This window comes from Protomyctophum parallelum (assembly GCF_964188405.1).
Source record: "Protomyctophum parallelum genome assembly, chromosome: 22".
Classification (NCBI taxonomy): Eukaryota; Metazoa; Chordata; class Actinopteri; order Myctophiformes; family Myctophidae; genus Protomyctophum; species Protomyctophum parallelum.
Genome location: NC_139714.1, coordinates 32,786,817 through 32,804,113, shown reverse-complemented (window position 1 = coordinate 32,804,113; position 17,297 = coordinate 32,786,817). Strand labels below are relative to the sequence as shown.

The window sequence follows — 17,297 nt, the reverse complement described above, 5'->3', positions numbered from 1 at the left end:
GAGGAGATCGATGCCAAGGTATAAATTCTATAAATACTGCGCTATGCATTTTTACCTTTGGCGTGATACCACACTATAGCAGGGCTCTTCAACAGGGCGTCTGGGACACCTATAAACTACACACTATAGCAGGGCTCTTCAACAGGGCCTCTGGGACACCTATAAACTACACACTATAGCAGGGCTCTTCAACAGGGCCTCTGGGACACCTATAAACTACACACTATAGCAGGGCTCTTCAACAGGGCCTCTGGAACACCTATAAACTACACACTATAGCAGGGCTCTTCAACAGGGCCTCTGGGACACCTATAAACTACACACTATAGCAGGGCTCTTCAACAGGGCCTCTGGGACACCTATAAACTACACTATAGCAGGGCTCTTCAACAGGGCCTCTGGGACACCTATAAACTACACACTATAGCAGGGCTCTTCAACAGGGCCTCTGGGACACCTATAAACTACACACTATAGCAGGGCTCTTCAACAGGGCCTCTGGGACACCTATAAACTACACACTATAGCAGGGCTCTTCAACAGGGCCTCTGGGACACCTATAAACTACACACTATAGCAGGGCTCTTCAACAGGGCCTCTGGGACACCTATAAACTACACACTATAGCAGGGCTCTTCAACAGGGCCTCTGGGACACCTATAAACTACACACTATAGCAGGGCTCTTCAACAGGGCCTCTGGGACACCTATAAACTACACACTATAGCAGGGCTCTTCAACAGGGCCTCTGGGACACCTATAAACTACACACTATAGCAGGGCTCTTCAACAGGGCGTCTGGAACACCTATAAACTACACACTATAGCAGGGCTCTTCAACAGGGCCTCTGGGACACCTATAAACTACACACTATAGCAGGGCTCTTCAACGGGGCGTCTGGGACACCTATAAACTACACACTATAGCAGGGCTCTTCAACAGGGCCTCTGGGACACCTATAAACTACACACTATAGCAGGGCTCTTCAACAGGGCCTCTGGAACACCTATAAACTACACACTATAGCGGGGCTCTTCAACAGGGCGTCTGGGACACCTATAAACTACACACTATAGCAGGGCTCTTCAACGGGGCGTCTGGGACACCTATACACTACACACTATAGCAGGGCTCTTCAACAGGGCCTCTGGGACACCTATAAACTACACACTATAGCAGGGCTCTTCAACAGGGCGTCTGGGACACCTATAAACTACACACTATAGCAGGGCTCTTCAACAGGGCCTCTGGAACACCTATAAACTACACACTATAGCAGGGCTCTTCAACAGGGCCTCTGGAACACCTATAAACTACACACTATAGCAGGGCTCTTCAACAGGGCCTCTGGGACACCTATAAACTACACACTATAGCAGGGCTCTTCAACAGGGCCTCTGGAACACCTATAAACTACACACTATAGCAGGGCTCTTCAACAGGGCGTCTGGGACACCTATAAACTACACACTATAGCGGGGCTCTTCAACAGGGCCTCTGGGACACCTATAAACTACAGTACCTTTGGCGTGCTACCTCAACGTTTTTTGTTGTTGTTGTGGCTTTCGCCTTTATTTTATATTTTTTATGGAGGGACAGACAGTAGGCTTGGGAGTGAGATGGTTGGGGGGGGGGGGGGGGGGGGGGGTGACATGCAGTAAAGGCCGTCGGGATCGGGTGTGTGTGTGAGTGTGTGTTGTATATATATTTTTTTCCTTTTCTTTACATAAACCACTTGAACCCTAGCATCCCTATTCTGGAGGAGAACTTTAGCCAAAATACAAGCAAACCTATTTTTTATTTCAACATGGATGGACGAGAAATGGTTGGCGAACATGCGCTGCTCCATGCTTGCGGTTATGGTTAGGTTAGGGTTTGAGGAAAATACACATTAACATGAATCCAACATACACTTATGATAGTGCTGTCAAATGATCATAGATATAGCTATGAAGCTATCTATGCTAATCTGCAACAACATTTTATACAATATGTACCGGGTGTCCCTGCTTCATCTCTTTCTCAGATAAGGGGGTCCTTGGTCTGGAAAACACTGCACTATAGTAATGCAAACAAACATGGTTTTATTTTTGTGTTTATTTCATAGTTGCCTAGTTTACTATCACCACCCAGTAATGGTGGTAATTCTTTTTTTATTGCTTCAATTGAATACATTAATAATCAGTAATGAATACTTTCATAAATAAAAGTGGTGACGTTTTGTGCTACGAAGAACAAGGAGTATTTACATTCTACTGCATATATGTCAAACTCATAAGGCCCGGGGGCCAAATCAGGCCCGCGGGATGATATTTAATTAGTCTTAGTACTGGCCCTCTGGTATATTGCACGGACCACCATAATACTACAAGTCCCACAATGCACTGCGAGTTCATTGTCACGTATCGAGGGCCCGCAAGCGCAAGCATCTTCTCTTCATTCTGTAGACATTTTTAAAGCACAGCTAGTCAAGAACCACTTCTACACCCTTGCTTTTAATTGATCTTTTACTTTTTGTTATTCATGTCCTCACTGTATTGCATTACTGCTTGTTTTTTAATGTTTATGCCTTGCTTTTCTTTTCTTTTCTTCTCCATTGCTCTGTAAAGCACTTTGAGCTGCATTTCATGTCATGAAAGGTGCTATATAAATAAAGTTTTATTATTATTATTCATTGATCAGCAGTGAAAGTATATCACTTGTGGTCAACTTTCAGCTACCCCTCTCCCCAAAAATGGCCGTGTTTTGAAACACAGTCCGGCCCTCGACTTGTACCAATTTCTTTATTTTGGCCCACTGTGTATTTGAGTTTGACATCCCTAATCTACTCCATATACTTCTACTGTATCTTTTTGTCCATGTGAAGATACAAAAAACAATGTCCCTAATATTCAGCTAATTATTACATAGCACCAGTACTAGTAGCACCAGTTCTCCACCTCGTGTAAATGTATTTCTCTGATGGGGTGGCATACAGTATGGCATGTACAATACCATCCACAGAAAAAGTTTATGCTGTGTATATGCCGTGATCAATGATGTAATGGTTGGCAGACTTATTTTTCCGGCACGGCATACTACGTATATAGTATATAGCGGTAGAACTTCTCAAAATGGTAACAAGATGACTCGCCCCGTTTCTGTTTTCCTCCCAGACTTTTCCCCAGTGAGGGGTGGGAGAGGCTGGACAGCAGACGGCTGGACTTTGAATTTCTCTAACTATAAACTTTCATGACAGCAGACAGCCTAAGTACAAATATAATTTATGAAAAACCAAAATGGGTTCCCATTCAGAATGGGCTAACAGTAAATAGTAATACAATATCACACTGGGGTTCCTTGACAGTAAATGGTAATAAAATGGGGAAGGGTTGGAGCTGATCTTTTGTGTGACTTTGTCTCCCCCTGCAGGCAGAAGAAGAGTTCAACATTGAGAAAGGTCGTCTTGTTCAGACTCAGCGACTGAAGATCATGGAGTATTATGAGAAGAAGGAGAAGCAGATCGAACAGCAGAAGAAAATGTGAGTCGGTGTTCACCCTTATCCTTCCTTCATGCTCCACATGTCTGGTCACCCTTATCCTTCTTCATGCTCCACAACAACCTGTGTTCCAAATGGATTGAATCTAGTTATAATTTAGTCACAAGCTCTATTGGTTAAATATATATAAACCCCACAGAAGCACTTTAAATAATCTCTATTATCTCTGTTAAAAATAGAGAAAATAGCTAAAGCTATCAGCTATCTTTACTACTCTTAAGGTGGTTGCACACCGGCCGCGTTTTTCGGAAAACTGTCCACTCAGTCAGATGTCTCACTCTTAACACTGTGTCCACTCAGTCACTCTTCACACTGTGTCCACTCAGTCACTCTTCACACTGTGTCCACTCAGTCACTCTTCACACTGTGTCCACTCAGTCACTCTTCACACTGTGTCCACTCAGTCAGATGTCTCACTCTTAACACTGTGTCCACTCAGTCACTCTTCACACTGTGTCCACTCAGTCACTCTTCACACTGTGTCCACTCAGTCAGATGTCTCACTCTTAACACTGTGTCCACTCAGTCACTCTTCACACTGTGTCCACTCAGTCACTCTTCACACTGTGTCCACTCAGTCAGATGTCTCACTCTTAACGCTGTGTCCACTCAGTCAGATGTCTCACTCCTAACACTATGTCCACTCAGTCAGATGTCTCACTCTTAACACTGTGTCCACTCAGTCACTCTTCACACTGTGTCCACTCAGTCACTCTTCACACTGTGTCCACTCAGTCAGATGTCTCACTCCTAACACTGTGTCCACTCAGTCAGATGTCTCACTCTTAACGCTGTGTCCACTCAGTCAGATCTCTCACTCTTAACACTGTGTCCCCTCAGTCACTCTTAACACTGTGTCCACTCAGTCAGATGTCTCACTCTTAACACTGTGTCCACTCAGTCAGATGTCTCACTCTTAACACTGTGTCCACTCAGTCAGATGTCTCACTCCTAACGCTGTGTCCACTCAGTCAGATGTCTCACTCTTAACACTGTGTCCACTCAGTCATATGTCTCACTCTTAACACTGTGTCCACTCAGTCAGATGTCTCACTCTTAACACTGTGTCCACTCAGTCAGATGTCTAACCTGATGAACCAGGCTCGCTTGAAGGTCCTGAAGGCTCGAGATGACATGATTTCTGTAAGTTGTTTTACCTTATTTTTACCAATCTGTGTCCGTTCTCAAACATCTTCATTCCCAAATTAATATGTATTTGGCCGCCTTAGGACCCCTATCTGAAAACAGTTGGTGCCAGGGACCCCTATCTGAAAACAGGACCCCTATCTGAAAACAGGACCCCTATCTGAAAACAGGACCCCTATCTGAAAACAGGACCCCTATCTGAAAACAGTTGGTGCCAGGGACCCCTATCTGAAAACAGGACCCCTATCTGAAAACAGTTGGTGCCAGGGACCCCCATACAAGATCTGTGTGGTTGATGTTTGAAAATAGCAACACGTCGCAAGCTTATAGATCGGCCAATTTCCAATAGCCAATGCACTGTATGTACTGTAGGCAGGGTTAACGTGGTTAAACCGACTTTCAAATGTCACTGGGGACCCCTTTGAACCCTTGCCTGGGGTCTCTGGACCCCCCCCCCCCCCTTTGAGAAACACTGCTCTATACATACATGTACAAGCTGTGCTGCTTAACCCATTCTGGATGGGAAGTTTGGGATCCCCTTTTGGTGTTTTAAGCATTATGTTATGCTTTGGCTGTTGGAAAAAATAGCAGATCTACAAGCTCATTGTAGATCTGCTATTTTTGGAAAATCGTGAGAACGTGGCGCAAATCTTTGAATATATATTCTTTCAGAGCGGACGTTGTTAAATCAAATCTTTGCTTCTGGAACAAACATATTTTCAGATGGGGGGTCGGCGGCCGATTGCATAGAATTTTTGCAGTCCTTGACATGAAATATTGAGAACCACTGATTCAGAAACATGAGGTTTTTCAGATTTGTTTTTCATGATTTTCAGGCCTGATGCTGCTCTAATCTGTATGGATTTGTTTTGCCCTGTCAGGACCTGTTGAACGAAGCGCGGCAGCGGCTTTCTAATGTCGCTAAGGACCCCGCGAGGTACTCCGATCTGATGGACGGTCTGCTCTTACAGGTCTGTGGTCTCCATTTACAACATCTCAGGTGTTCAGTGGATATTTCCATATTTCCATATGGGGCGGCGGTGGCTCAGGGGTAGAGTGCCTGGATGGTAACCGTAAGGTTGCCAGTTCGAACCTGGGCTCCCCCAGAGTTACTGTCGAAGTGTCCTTGAGCAAGACACTGAACCCCTAATTGCTCCCGATGTGCTAGTTGGTGCCTTGCATGGCATCATATCATATATTTATATATAAGATCACAATGTTTCATATCATATATTTATATATAGATCACAATGTGTCATATCATATTTATATATAGATCACAATGTGTCATATCATATATTTATATAAGATCACAATGTGTCATATATATTTATATAAGATTACAATGTGTCATATCATATATTTATATAAGATTACAATGTTTCATATCATATATTTATATAAGATTACAATGTGTCATATCATATATTTATATAAGATCACAATGTGTCATATCATATATTTATATATAGATCACAATGTTTCATATCATATATTTATATATAAGATCACAATGTGTCATATATATTTATATATAAGATTACAATGTGTCATATCATATATTTATATATAGATCACAATGTTTCATATCATATATTTATATAAGATCACAATGTGTCATATCATATATTTATATAAGATCACAATGTGTCATATATATTTATATAAGATTACAATGTGTCATATCATATATTTATATAAGATTACAATGTTTCATATCATATATTTATATATAGATCACAATGTGTCATATCATATATTTATATAAGATCACAATGTGTCATATATATTTATATAAGATTACAATGTGTCATATCATATATTTATATAAGATTACAATGTTTCATATCATATATTTATATAAGATTACAATGTGTCATATCATATATTTATATAAGATCACAATGTGTCATATCATATATTTATATATAGATCACAATGTTTCATATCATATATTTATATATAAGATCACAATGTGTCATATATATTTATATATAAGATCACAATGTGTCATATCATATATTTATATATAGATCACAATGTTTCATATCATATATTTATATAAGATCACAATGTGTCATAATATATTTGTATATAAGATTACAATGTGTCATATCATATATTTATATATAGATCACAATGTTTCATATCATATATTTATATAAGATCACAATGTGTCATATATATTTATATATAAGATCACAATGTGTCATATCATATATTTATATATAGATCACAATGTTTCATATCATATATTTATATATAAGATCACAATGTGTCATATCATATATTTATATATAGATCACAATGTTTCATATCATATATTTATATATAAGATCACAATGTGTCATATATATTTATATAAGATTACAATGTGTCATATCATATATTTATATATAGATCACAATGTGTCATATCATATATTTATATATAGATCACAATGTGTCATATCATATATTTATATAAGATCACAATGTGTCATATCATATATGTATATATAGATCACAATGTGTCATATCATATATTTATATAAGATCACAATGTGTCAAATCATATATTTATATAAGATCACAATGTTTCATATCATATATTTATATATAAGATCACAATGTGTCATATCATATATTTTCACTATTTAAAAACAATGGGGGGGAAAGGTAGCAGAATCAACACCCCCAAATCAATTATGTTTCAAATGAAAAGTGATTATCGATTTAAGTTTTTTAATCTATTAAGCCCATTAATGCAATTAACTGTTGCACTCCTATCGATCTGTGTTTCATATCAGGGATTCTATCAGCTTCTGTTCACTCCTATATATCTGTGTTTCATATCAGGGATTCTATCAGCTTCTGGAGTCCTGTCTATCTATCTGGCTATCTATCTGTCTATTTAACTTTCTATCTGTGTTTCATATCAGGGATTCTATCAGCTTCTGGAGTCCAAAGTGACCATTCGCTGTCGTAAACAGGATGTGCAGATGGTACAGGTAATTGAGCACTTCCTACTACTTCCTTTGTGTTGTATAATATATATATATATATATGTTCTATATAATATAAAGCTTAAATGTTTGTCGACGACGACGTATTTTCCCCAAATAGTAGCTACTGGGGGTCTGACACCATTTAGCATAAACTCTTTAAGTGCCACGGACGACAAGACGTCTCTCCCTTGGGAATTCTTTTTTTTTTTTTTTTTTTTTAACCATATTTTGAAAATTCCTCTAATCTGGTGAATACAGGTGATGACATGCACATTACATGCATAATAGAATTGCAAATTCTTTCTTTCTTTATAATGGGAGAATTGGCACTCAGAGCCTAAACTGGTGACCACCAGGTGGCGCTGAAAGAGTTTTAAACGCCCTGTGTAAATAATCGATATTAAACGCCCTGTGTAAATAATCGATATTAAACGCCCTGTGTAAATAAACGATATTAAACGCCCTGCGTAAATTAACGTTGGGGTCTGTGCAAACGCCGGGGAGATTATTTACAGTTTCTTCAAGCGAATTTGTACTTGGTGTTGTGTGCTGATAATATCACACCTACATTTTATCTGTGGCTGTGCATTGGGGTCATGCTCTGCAAATAGCTGAGCTACAATCCTCACAACACCTCACAGACGTGTTGTGAGGTTTGGGGAGGGACATTTATTCAAAAGAATATGACTAAAATTAACACTGGTACAAAGTAGTGCATATCTGATGCAACATAAATCTCTGCTCTGGGATCAGGCGTGCATTCAGAAGAACATTATAACATCTGCATAACATTATAACATCTGCTCTGGGATCAGGCGTCCATTCAGAAGAACATTATAACATCTGCATAACATTATAACATCTGCTCTGGGATCAGGCGTGCATTCAGAAGAACATTATAACCTCTGCATAACATTATAACATCTGCTCTGGGATCAGGCGTCCATTCAGAAGAACATTATAACATCTGCATAACATTATAACATCTGCTCTGGGATCAGGCGTCCATTCAGAAGAACATTATAACATCTGCATAACATTATAACATCTGCTCTGGGATCAGGCGTGCATTCAGAAGAACATTATAACCTCTGCATAACATTATAACATCTGCTCTGGGATCAGGCGTGCATTCAGAAGAACATTATAACCTCTGCATAACATTATAACATCTGCTCTGGGATCAGGCGTGCATTCAGAAGAACATTATAACCTCTGCATAACATTATAACATCTGCTCTGGGATCAGGCGTCCATTCAGAAGAACATTCCCATCTACAAGGCCTCTGTGAAGAACAACCTGGAGGTGCGCATCGACCAGGACAACCACCTCTCCCCAGACATGTAAGAACCATCTCATGAGGGAGACTCCGGTGTTTCACCCACAGGTCCACGTGGTTTTGACTTTGGGTTTAAGCTAGGGATGCACCGATCCGGCTTTTTGGCATTCGATACCGATTTCGATACATGGGGGTCCAGTATCTGCCGATACAGAGTACCGATCCGATACCCCCCACAAAGAAACGTAATAACCTATTAAGCTGTATGCCTCACTGTGGACACTGTGGAGTCTGGAATCATTATTTTGTGTAAGGCAACATCAAGGCTTGACTTAAACATTACTTTCCCAACTTTGTAAAACAAAATGTAACAGACACAGATATAAATGCACTGAATTATTTATTAAATAACTGTGCAACAATTAGACCAGGTTAATGTGTGCGCAGGCTAGCCTGGCTGCATTCCACATGTTATACTGTCAATACTACACTGCTGTGTCAGAGGAGGTAGAGTTGTTTTCATACTGTAATTACACATAATTATCGGATCAGATCGGATCGGATAATGGATCGGCCCATTTGCCACCGATACCCGATCTAGAATTTTAGCCTGGATCGGCGCCGATCTCCGATACGAGTATCGGATCGGTGCATCCCTAGTTTAAGCATAATATCTGTGAGGTAATAAGATTAGCCATAGTGTTCGTGAGGTTACAATTTACAATTTACGCATTTAGCGTAACAGTGGAGTATCTAAGAAACAGAATATATATTTATTTATACTTATTCTATTTTAATAATCTCTTTATTTTAACCGACCTACAACCTGCACTACATTTTACTATAGGCCTTATACAGTACCTTTCTAACAAACAGAGGGAACTGTTCATTGTGTACTAATGTATATAATGTATACATCATCGTACGACGGTGTCACGCACCAAAAATAGATTTGACTTTCCCAAACGTGTTATTATGAATTGGATGAATAACTTATGGCAACGTCTTACCGTGCTTGCCTTGGGCAGTAAGCACAACATGCGTTGGGTGGAAGAGCAGGATGACGAATTCTGTGCGTGCTAGCAACAGCCGGATGTTTACATCGTGAGTTGTTTTTTAATTGTTTTATTTGACTTGTTGAGCACTTGACTTTTTTAAATGTTAGATTCGACTTAAGTTATTATTATTATTATTATTCACAAACAAGTAAAAAGAGTGCAAATAAGTTTTATATATATATATTAGAAAGGTAAAAAGGCAAAAATACAACTTTTCTGAATGCCTGGCTGCGGAACCACCAGCAGTACCTCCGCGGACCACCAGGGGGCCGCGGACCACCGGTTGAAAACCCCTGCCGTGAAGGGTTGAGTATACTGTAGGTGTTTTTTGGTCAAAATGATGTCCTGCTTGATATTAAAAAGGTTTTTAGCACCACTGGGTTAACCCATTTTGGGGCGGGAACCCCTTTTGGTGTTAGCATTATGTTATGCTTTATAGCTATTGAAAAGTAGCAGATCTACAAGCTCATAGCGCGCCACCGAGTGGCGCGCTACGAGCTTGTAGGTCTGCTACTTTTGAAAAATCGAAGAACCACTGACAGAGAAACATAGCTTTTTCAGAAAACTGTCAGGAATGCAGAAGACATTTTTTTAGAATCTGATCTCGGGTCAGAATGGGTTAAAGTCAATTCTCCAGCGGATGCGACTGACTGACTGACTGACGTGGTGGTTCTGTGTGTTTGTGTGTTCAGTTCCGGAGGCATTGAGATCTACAACGGCGATGGAAAGATCAAGGTGTCCAACACCCTGGAGAGCAGACTGGACCTCATGGCTCAGCAGGTAACACAGGAGGACTGGGTGTGCTTAACCCATTCTGACGGGGCACCCATTTTGGTGTCAGCATCATGTTATGCTTTAGCTATTTAAAAATAGCAGATCTACAAGGGTAGGTCTGCTATTTTTGAAAATTTGAAGAACGACTGACACAGAATCATAGCTTTATCAGAAAACTGTCAGGATGTAGAAGACATTTATAGAATCTGATCTCAGGTCAGAATGGGTTAAAGGACAGCTTTAGTTGTTTTCAACCAAGGTTCATGTTTTAGGTTGTTGTTAGAGAAACTAAAAGGTGAGTGTTAATTTTCTTTCATTTGCTGCTTTCTTTTGTTTTGGGGATTTTAGCAGTTTTTGACAGGGGGGCGGGGGGAATTCGAGCATGGGGCTAAATCTTAGAGTATATATATGAATAGAGAAGGCACCCAGAGGAAATCTTGAGGCGAAATGGACATAGTGGCCGAATGAAGGTATTGCAGCCTGGCCCCAAACACATGAACGCGCTGTCCGTTGACTATCATTGTACACGTTCACGACGGACGACGCTCGTGCGCGTTCAACGGCAGCGCGTTCATGTGTTTGGGCCCACTCACCATTGCAATCCGTCCCAGAATGCACTCTGTTCCTACCAGGAAGGAGGAGTGAATCCGCCTCATGCGCTTTTGAGCAACTTAATGCAAGTGGATAGGAGGAGAACTCGGGTGTCTTCTCTATAGATATATAACTCTATGGGCTAAATATGTATTTTTTTTACCAAATTTGATGGTGATTTATTTTTGTATTATTTACTATAGTCTTAATAAACCCCAGGAAATTACATCTGGCCACGGAAGATCACAGGATCTACTGAATGTGAAGGTAGCCTACTGGGGGAAGGCTTATACTGTGTGTATAGGCTCAATATGTCAGTTTGTCACATTCAGTAGATCCTGTGATCTTTTGTGGCCAGATGTAATTTCTTGGGGTTTATTAGGACTATAGTAAATAATAAAAAAATAAATCGCCATAATATTTTGTAAAAAAATACATATTTAGCCCCATGCTCGAATGCCCCCGCCCCCCTGTCAAAAACTGCTAAAATCCCTAAAACGAAAGAAAGCAGCAAATGAAAGAAAATTAACACTCACCTTTTAGTTTCTCTAATAACAACCTAAAACATGAACCTTAGTTGAAAAAAACTAAAGTTGTCCTTTAACTGTAGTTCAATGTCGTTATTATTTAGTCACAAGCTTGTTAATACTTATTAACGGGAAAATTGAATTTGGGGAAAAGGTCAACATTCAGCATGTCTTCAGAGCAACATAAACTATTAGAGGAAAGATTATGTAATCTGCACAAATATCCACCATCGGAGTGAAAATAGAAACTATTAGAAACTATTAAACTATTAGAGGAAAGATTATGTAATCTGCACAAATATCCACCATCAGAGTGAAAATAGCCTGACTTCAATCCATCACGAGGACTGATATTGATGCATCTTTTTCAAATATTAACGGGGACCATACAAAGCATCGTATTTAACCCATTTAGGCCTGAAATAAAATGTTCGCTCTGAAGATTTGTGCCTCATTTTCACGATTCTTCAAAAATCGCAGACCTACAAGCTCGTATGAGCTTGTAGATCTGCTATTTTTCAATAGCTAAAGCATAGCATAAAAACCTTAATCTATAAGAAACAACTATGTACTTTAATCTATAGTGTAGTACACACTACACATATGTGATATGAATGATACTGATAGAAATGCATAACCAACCTAGCCTCCCTATTTTGGCCATAATAATAATAATAATACAAGTTATTTCTAACACTTTATAATTGACACAAAGTTAATAAAATTCAGATCAATACTCGGAGACCCCCTCCCCAACTATACACAGCTAATGGTGTTGACCTTTAACTTCAGTATAGAATAAAACTCCTGGGTAACACTTTACAATAACGACCTGTTATAAAGCATTTATAAACATTTATAAGCAGTTTGTAGATGAGTAATAATCATGGACAGACTGTTTGTTGACATCCGTAAATGTTTACCTAAACATTTATAACTATGTGAATAGTTTACTACTTACTAATACCTTACTAATAACATATAAATGATGTTTAAACATAGTTATACATGTTTAGGTAAACATTTACGGATGTCAACAATGATTGTTCATGATTATTACTCATCTACAAACGATTATAAATGTTTATAAATGCTTTATAACAGGTCGTTATTGTAAAGTGTTACCAACTCCTGTGACTGAGTTGTAAATAGACCTGCATAGTGAACATCAGTCTCATAGAAGATAACTATAATCATGGATAAAAGTATTGTAAGTATTGTCATAGTTGCTATTACAATGGCATTGGGTGCAGAATATTGACGTGCCGTCGGGGATCGGCTCGGTTCCATTTCAAAGCTGCGGAACTCGTCTCGGGGAACATCTGAAATGCAGAAATAACCGTGAGGATCCGAGATTTATAAATTAAACCCTTCAACTTTAAAAGTAGGTTTCAAAAATAGACATGCGTGCCTTGTAATTATTACATTCTAAAGTCCATATTGTCTGTTGAACAGAGTCAACGAGGGCTGGGTCTCGTCATGCACCTCGACATGAGCGTGAGCGCTCTCTCTTTCGCTTGCACACACACACACACACACACACACACACACACACACACACACACACACACACACACACGGCTATATTAATGCAATCATGGCGGCCCCCTTCAGCGAGCGAGGTGAAATGCAAAGCAACAAGCAATGTGGGACTAACCTCGCGTCACCAGGCTTTCCACCTCGGAGGAAAAATGTGGGACAGTTTTGTTGTGATTATCAACAGCTCTGGTAAGAATGTCGGTGCCCAAAAATGCACTATAGCCAAGTTTGCAACCCTCCTCCTCCGCTGCGCCTGACCACAATGCCTGGTCAGACATGGTTAGGGTTATGGTATTAACTAGGCATGTCCCGATACCGATACCAATACGGAATGCCCTCCGATATGCCCTTATTTGGTCATATCGGAATCGGCAAGTACGCCCCGCACCAATCCGATACCACAGAGGGAGCCAGGGAGGCTACTGTACTGTAGCCTACATGTTGTTTACGCTCCGGAGTCCAGACCCATGCAGTTTAACCCATTCTGACCTGAGATCAGATTCATACGAGGTTTCCGCCGGACACACACTGGTCTGATTAACCCATTCTGACCTGAGATCAGATTCTAAAAATGTCAGTCGTTCTTCGATTTTTCAAAAAATAGCAGACCTACAAGCTCGTATCGCGCCACTCGGTGGCGCGATATGAGCTTGTAGATCTGCTATTTTTCAATAGCTAAAGCATAACATGATGCCAACACCAAAATGGGTGCCCGGTCAGAATGGGTTAATAATATACAGTCACAACAGAATGCACACTGCTGTCTCGTGTCTCATCACAATCCCAATGCGCCACCCGTGAAGTCGCGGGGGAAAATAAAAAAACAGACTACTAGTGTTCGTGTAGGCTCGGGGTTCGTTAGCTTAGCGCTTAGCATTAGTATTAACCATATAAATCTACCCATGGTAGATTTGTTAATCCCAGCTGTACAGATACTTTAACCCATGGTAGATCTCTAGAGATGTACCGATATTATTTCTCCTTGCCAATAACTATTCTGATTCCCTACTAGCTTAAAACAATGTGTATAGCTACAAGTTAGTAAAATAATAAAGTTCATTGTAAGAAGAGTATAAAACAGTAGTGCTGAACATCAACTGAAGCAATCAAAAATATAGTACTATTATGAATGAATGAATGAATGAAACTTTATTGACAGCCGTAGCCAGTAGAAGACAAACAACAATTAAAAAACATACAAAACAGTTACAAATAAATACATTGGTTCATAAAACTCTAAAAACTCTCTTGTAAAAAAATAAGAAAATCTATAAGAGGCACTCGTACCAATGTTTCCACATCAGGGAGCGGTATCTAACAGTGCTAAACCTAGGATTAGTCAACACCTTAATCACATTATTAAGTGAGCCATCAAGTCTGCTTTTAAAGCTGAACATGAGGTTTCTTAAGAGAGCCTGGAAGGTGGTTAGACCAGAGTCGCAGAAGAGCTGACTAGCACCGCCACCCCTAGGCTTCTTCAGGAGAATCCTGAGAGCATCGTTATAAGCCACCTTTAGCTTGCGCAGACTCTCTTTTTTATAATTCACCCATAAGGGGGCTGTATACAGCGGGGTGCAGTAAGCTCTAAATATATATATATGACATATCATGTGACAAATCGGATTAGCATAGACTTGCATACTCGCCGATATGATTTTTTTAATTTAAATTGTTGATCTGTCATACATACCCAAAATAAGGTTGTCGGGTTGAACGTGGTTAAAAATAATTTATACTGATATTATGGGTCAAGTTCTATGACGACGGGTTAGTCTCCGCTCGTAGTTCAGACAGCGTGAATGACAGTTTGATGTTTGCTGTTTAATTTAACCCATTCTGAACGGGAACCCATTTTGGTGTTGGCATCATGTTATGCTTTAGCTATTGAAAAATAGCAGATCTACAAGCTCATATCGCGCCACCGAGTGGCGCGCTACGAGCTTGTAGGTCTGCTATTTTAGAAAAATCGAAGAACGACTAATGAATTTTTAGAATCTGATCTCGGGGTTAGAATGTTGTTAATCAGACCAGTGTGTGTCCAGTGGAAACCTCGTATGAATCTGATCTCGGGTCAGAACGGGTTAAGACAATGTGATGCTAATAAAAGGCTCATGTCTCTAATTCCCTTCATTAACTTCTGTACTCAGATGATGCCTGAGATCCGAGTGGCGCTGTTCGGTGCCAATCAGAACCGCAAGTTCATGGACTGAGGCCTCGTCGTAGGGAAAATGTGTCCTCCTTTGAAGTTTTTTTTTTTTTTTTTTAATGATTTTGTCGTCCCTCGTGAAAGATCCCATTCTTTGTCTGTGAAACGGAAATTCCAGTGCACTTCTTCCATCTTTAAAAAACAAACCGAAGAGACGAGACGTTGTCGTTTTTTGTGTGGTATTGTGCTGTATGTTGCTGTGTGTGTGTGCAGTACAAAGGGGGACAGGATGATTGTTGCAACTGAATTGTACACAAATGCAATTAATAGGAGGTATTTTTTTGCACAGTTGTAAACTTTCTGGTTGACTCGGGTGCTGCTCCCATATAAGGGTTTCAGTTTACACTGTTTGGTCGGGAACATTTCCAGGATGTTTGATTATTTTTAGGCTGTGATTACATTAGTCTTGACAAATAAGAGTCACTTATCTAATGCATTTTTATTTTTAATTTCTTTTCATCAACCTCTGCGCTACACATGAGAACACGCATGCAGCGCTGTCTTCATTACTAGCGACTGTATATGCTCCAACAAATCACACAGAAATGAAGTATTATTTATGACTGCAGACCATACTGATAATCAACATAATTTATTGATGTTACATCTATTGTATTATTATTATTATTTTTATTATTCTTCTAATGTCAAGAAGCGTGTGTAATGTTATCATTCCAAAGGGGTGTGTTTCAGTATGTGTGTATAAAGGGTTCCAAATGCAAAATTAGATTATGTGTACGGTTCTTCAGTTTGTTCTTTTTTTTTTGAACGTCCCTCTCTGAGAACGTGTTGTGAAGATGTTATACAGTAACATAATAAAGTATAAACTGCTCATTTCACAGTTCATTTATTTTTCCTTATTTTTTTTTGCCTTCCGCATTGTTCACTGCTGTGGAGGTTGCACGAGGATATGTGCAACTTATAGTGCCTTCATTTGTTTGGCAACAGTGGTCATTCATGCTTCCCTAATTATTTCATCACATGGTATCTCGCAGGAAAGAGATACAATTATCCGCTGGCTCCAAATATTTGACTGGGAACATTATGTTCAGTAAAAGGATTTACTGGAGTAAAAGTACAAAAGTATTTCCATCAATATGTAGTCACAGTATCAAGTAAAGGCACTAAAATAATTAATGGAAGAATGTCCCATCTCACTTTATTGATTCCTCAAAACCTTTTTTTTCTCCAAAATAGCTGATCTCCAAGCGTCACATTCTGAGCCTGCTATTATTGATTCGCCAAACCATAAAATCGGGCTTACATAGTAAGTGGTTAACGTATGTACAAATATGCAACTAGTAACTTAATTGCTCTAAGTTTTCGATTAAGTGTAGTGGAGTAAAAAGTACAATATTTGTGGAGATGTCGTGGAGTATCTAAATACAAATTTAGATACTTGATACTTGATACTCCTATAGTACTTGAGTAAATCTAGTACTTTCCGCCACTGATTAGGTTAGCTGGTGGAGACGAGGAGAGAGGTTACAACAAGGCTCAGGCTGGAACAGTGTTAGCAGGGTGGGGTTTGGACTGGAGAGCTGCATATGTGTGGAATACGGTCCAAATGCCAGCGAGCAGCTGATCCTTTCATGCTCTGTAGGGAGGCTTTTACGTTGGCTTTCTGTTCTGGGAGTTTGACAACTTTTG

At 39.6% G+C, this 17,297-nt stretch overlaps 1 protein-coding gene across 1 annotated transcript in view; it reads left to right on the top strand.

Moving 5' to 3' along the window:
• Positions 1 to 16,484, top strand: part of atp6v1e1b (ATPase H+ transporting V1 subunit E1b) — an 18,710-nt gene extending 2,226 nt beyond the window's left edge. The window contains exons 3-10 of the mRNA XM_083757754.1: positions 1 to 18; positions 3,413 to 3,522; positions 4,617 to 4,683; positions 5,568 to 5,657; positions 7,607 to 7,675; positions 8,922 to 9,016; positions 10,703 to 10,790; positions 15,589 to 16,484. The exon at positions 1 to 18 is cut by the window's left edge and continues 48 nt beyond it. Coding sequence (XP_083613880.1) covers positions 1 to 18; positions 3,413 to 3,522; positions 4,617 to 4,683; positions 5,568 to 5,657; positions 7,607 to 7,675; positions 8,922 to 9,016; positions 10,703 to 10,790; positions 15,589 to 15,651 — 600 coding nt within the window. The 3' untranslated portion in view covers positions 15,652 to 16,484. The remainder of the gene's footprint in view (positions 19 to 3,412; positions 3,523 to 4,616; positions 4,684 to 5,567; positions 5,658 to 7,606; positions 7,676 to 8,921; positions 9,017 to 10,702; positions 10,791 to 15,588) is intronic.
• Positions 16,485 to 17,297: the final 813 nt, after the last annotated feature.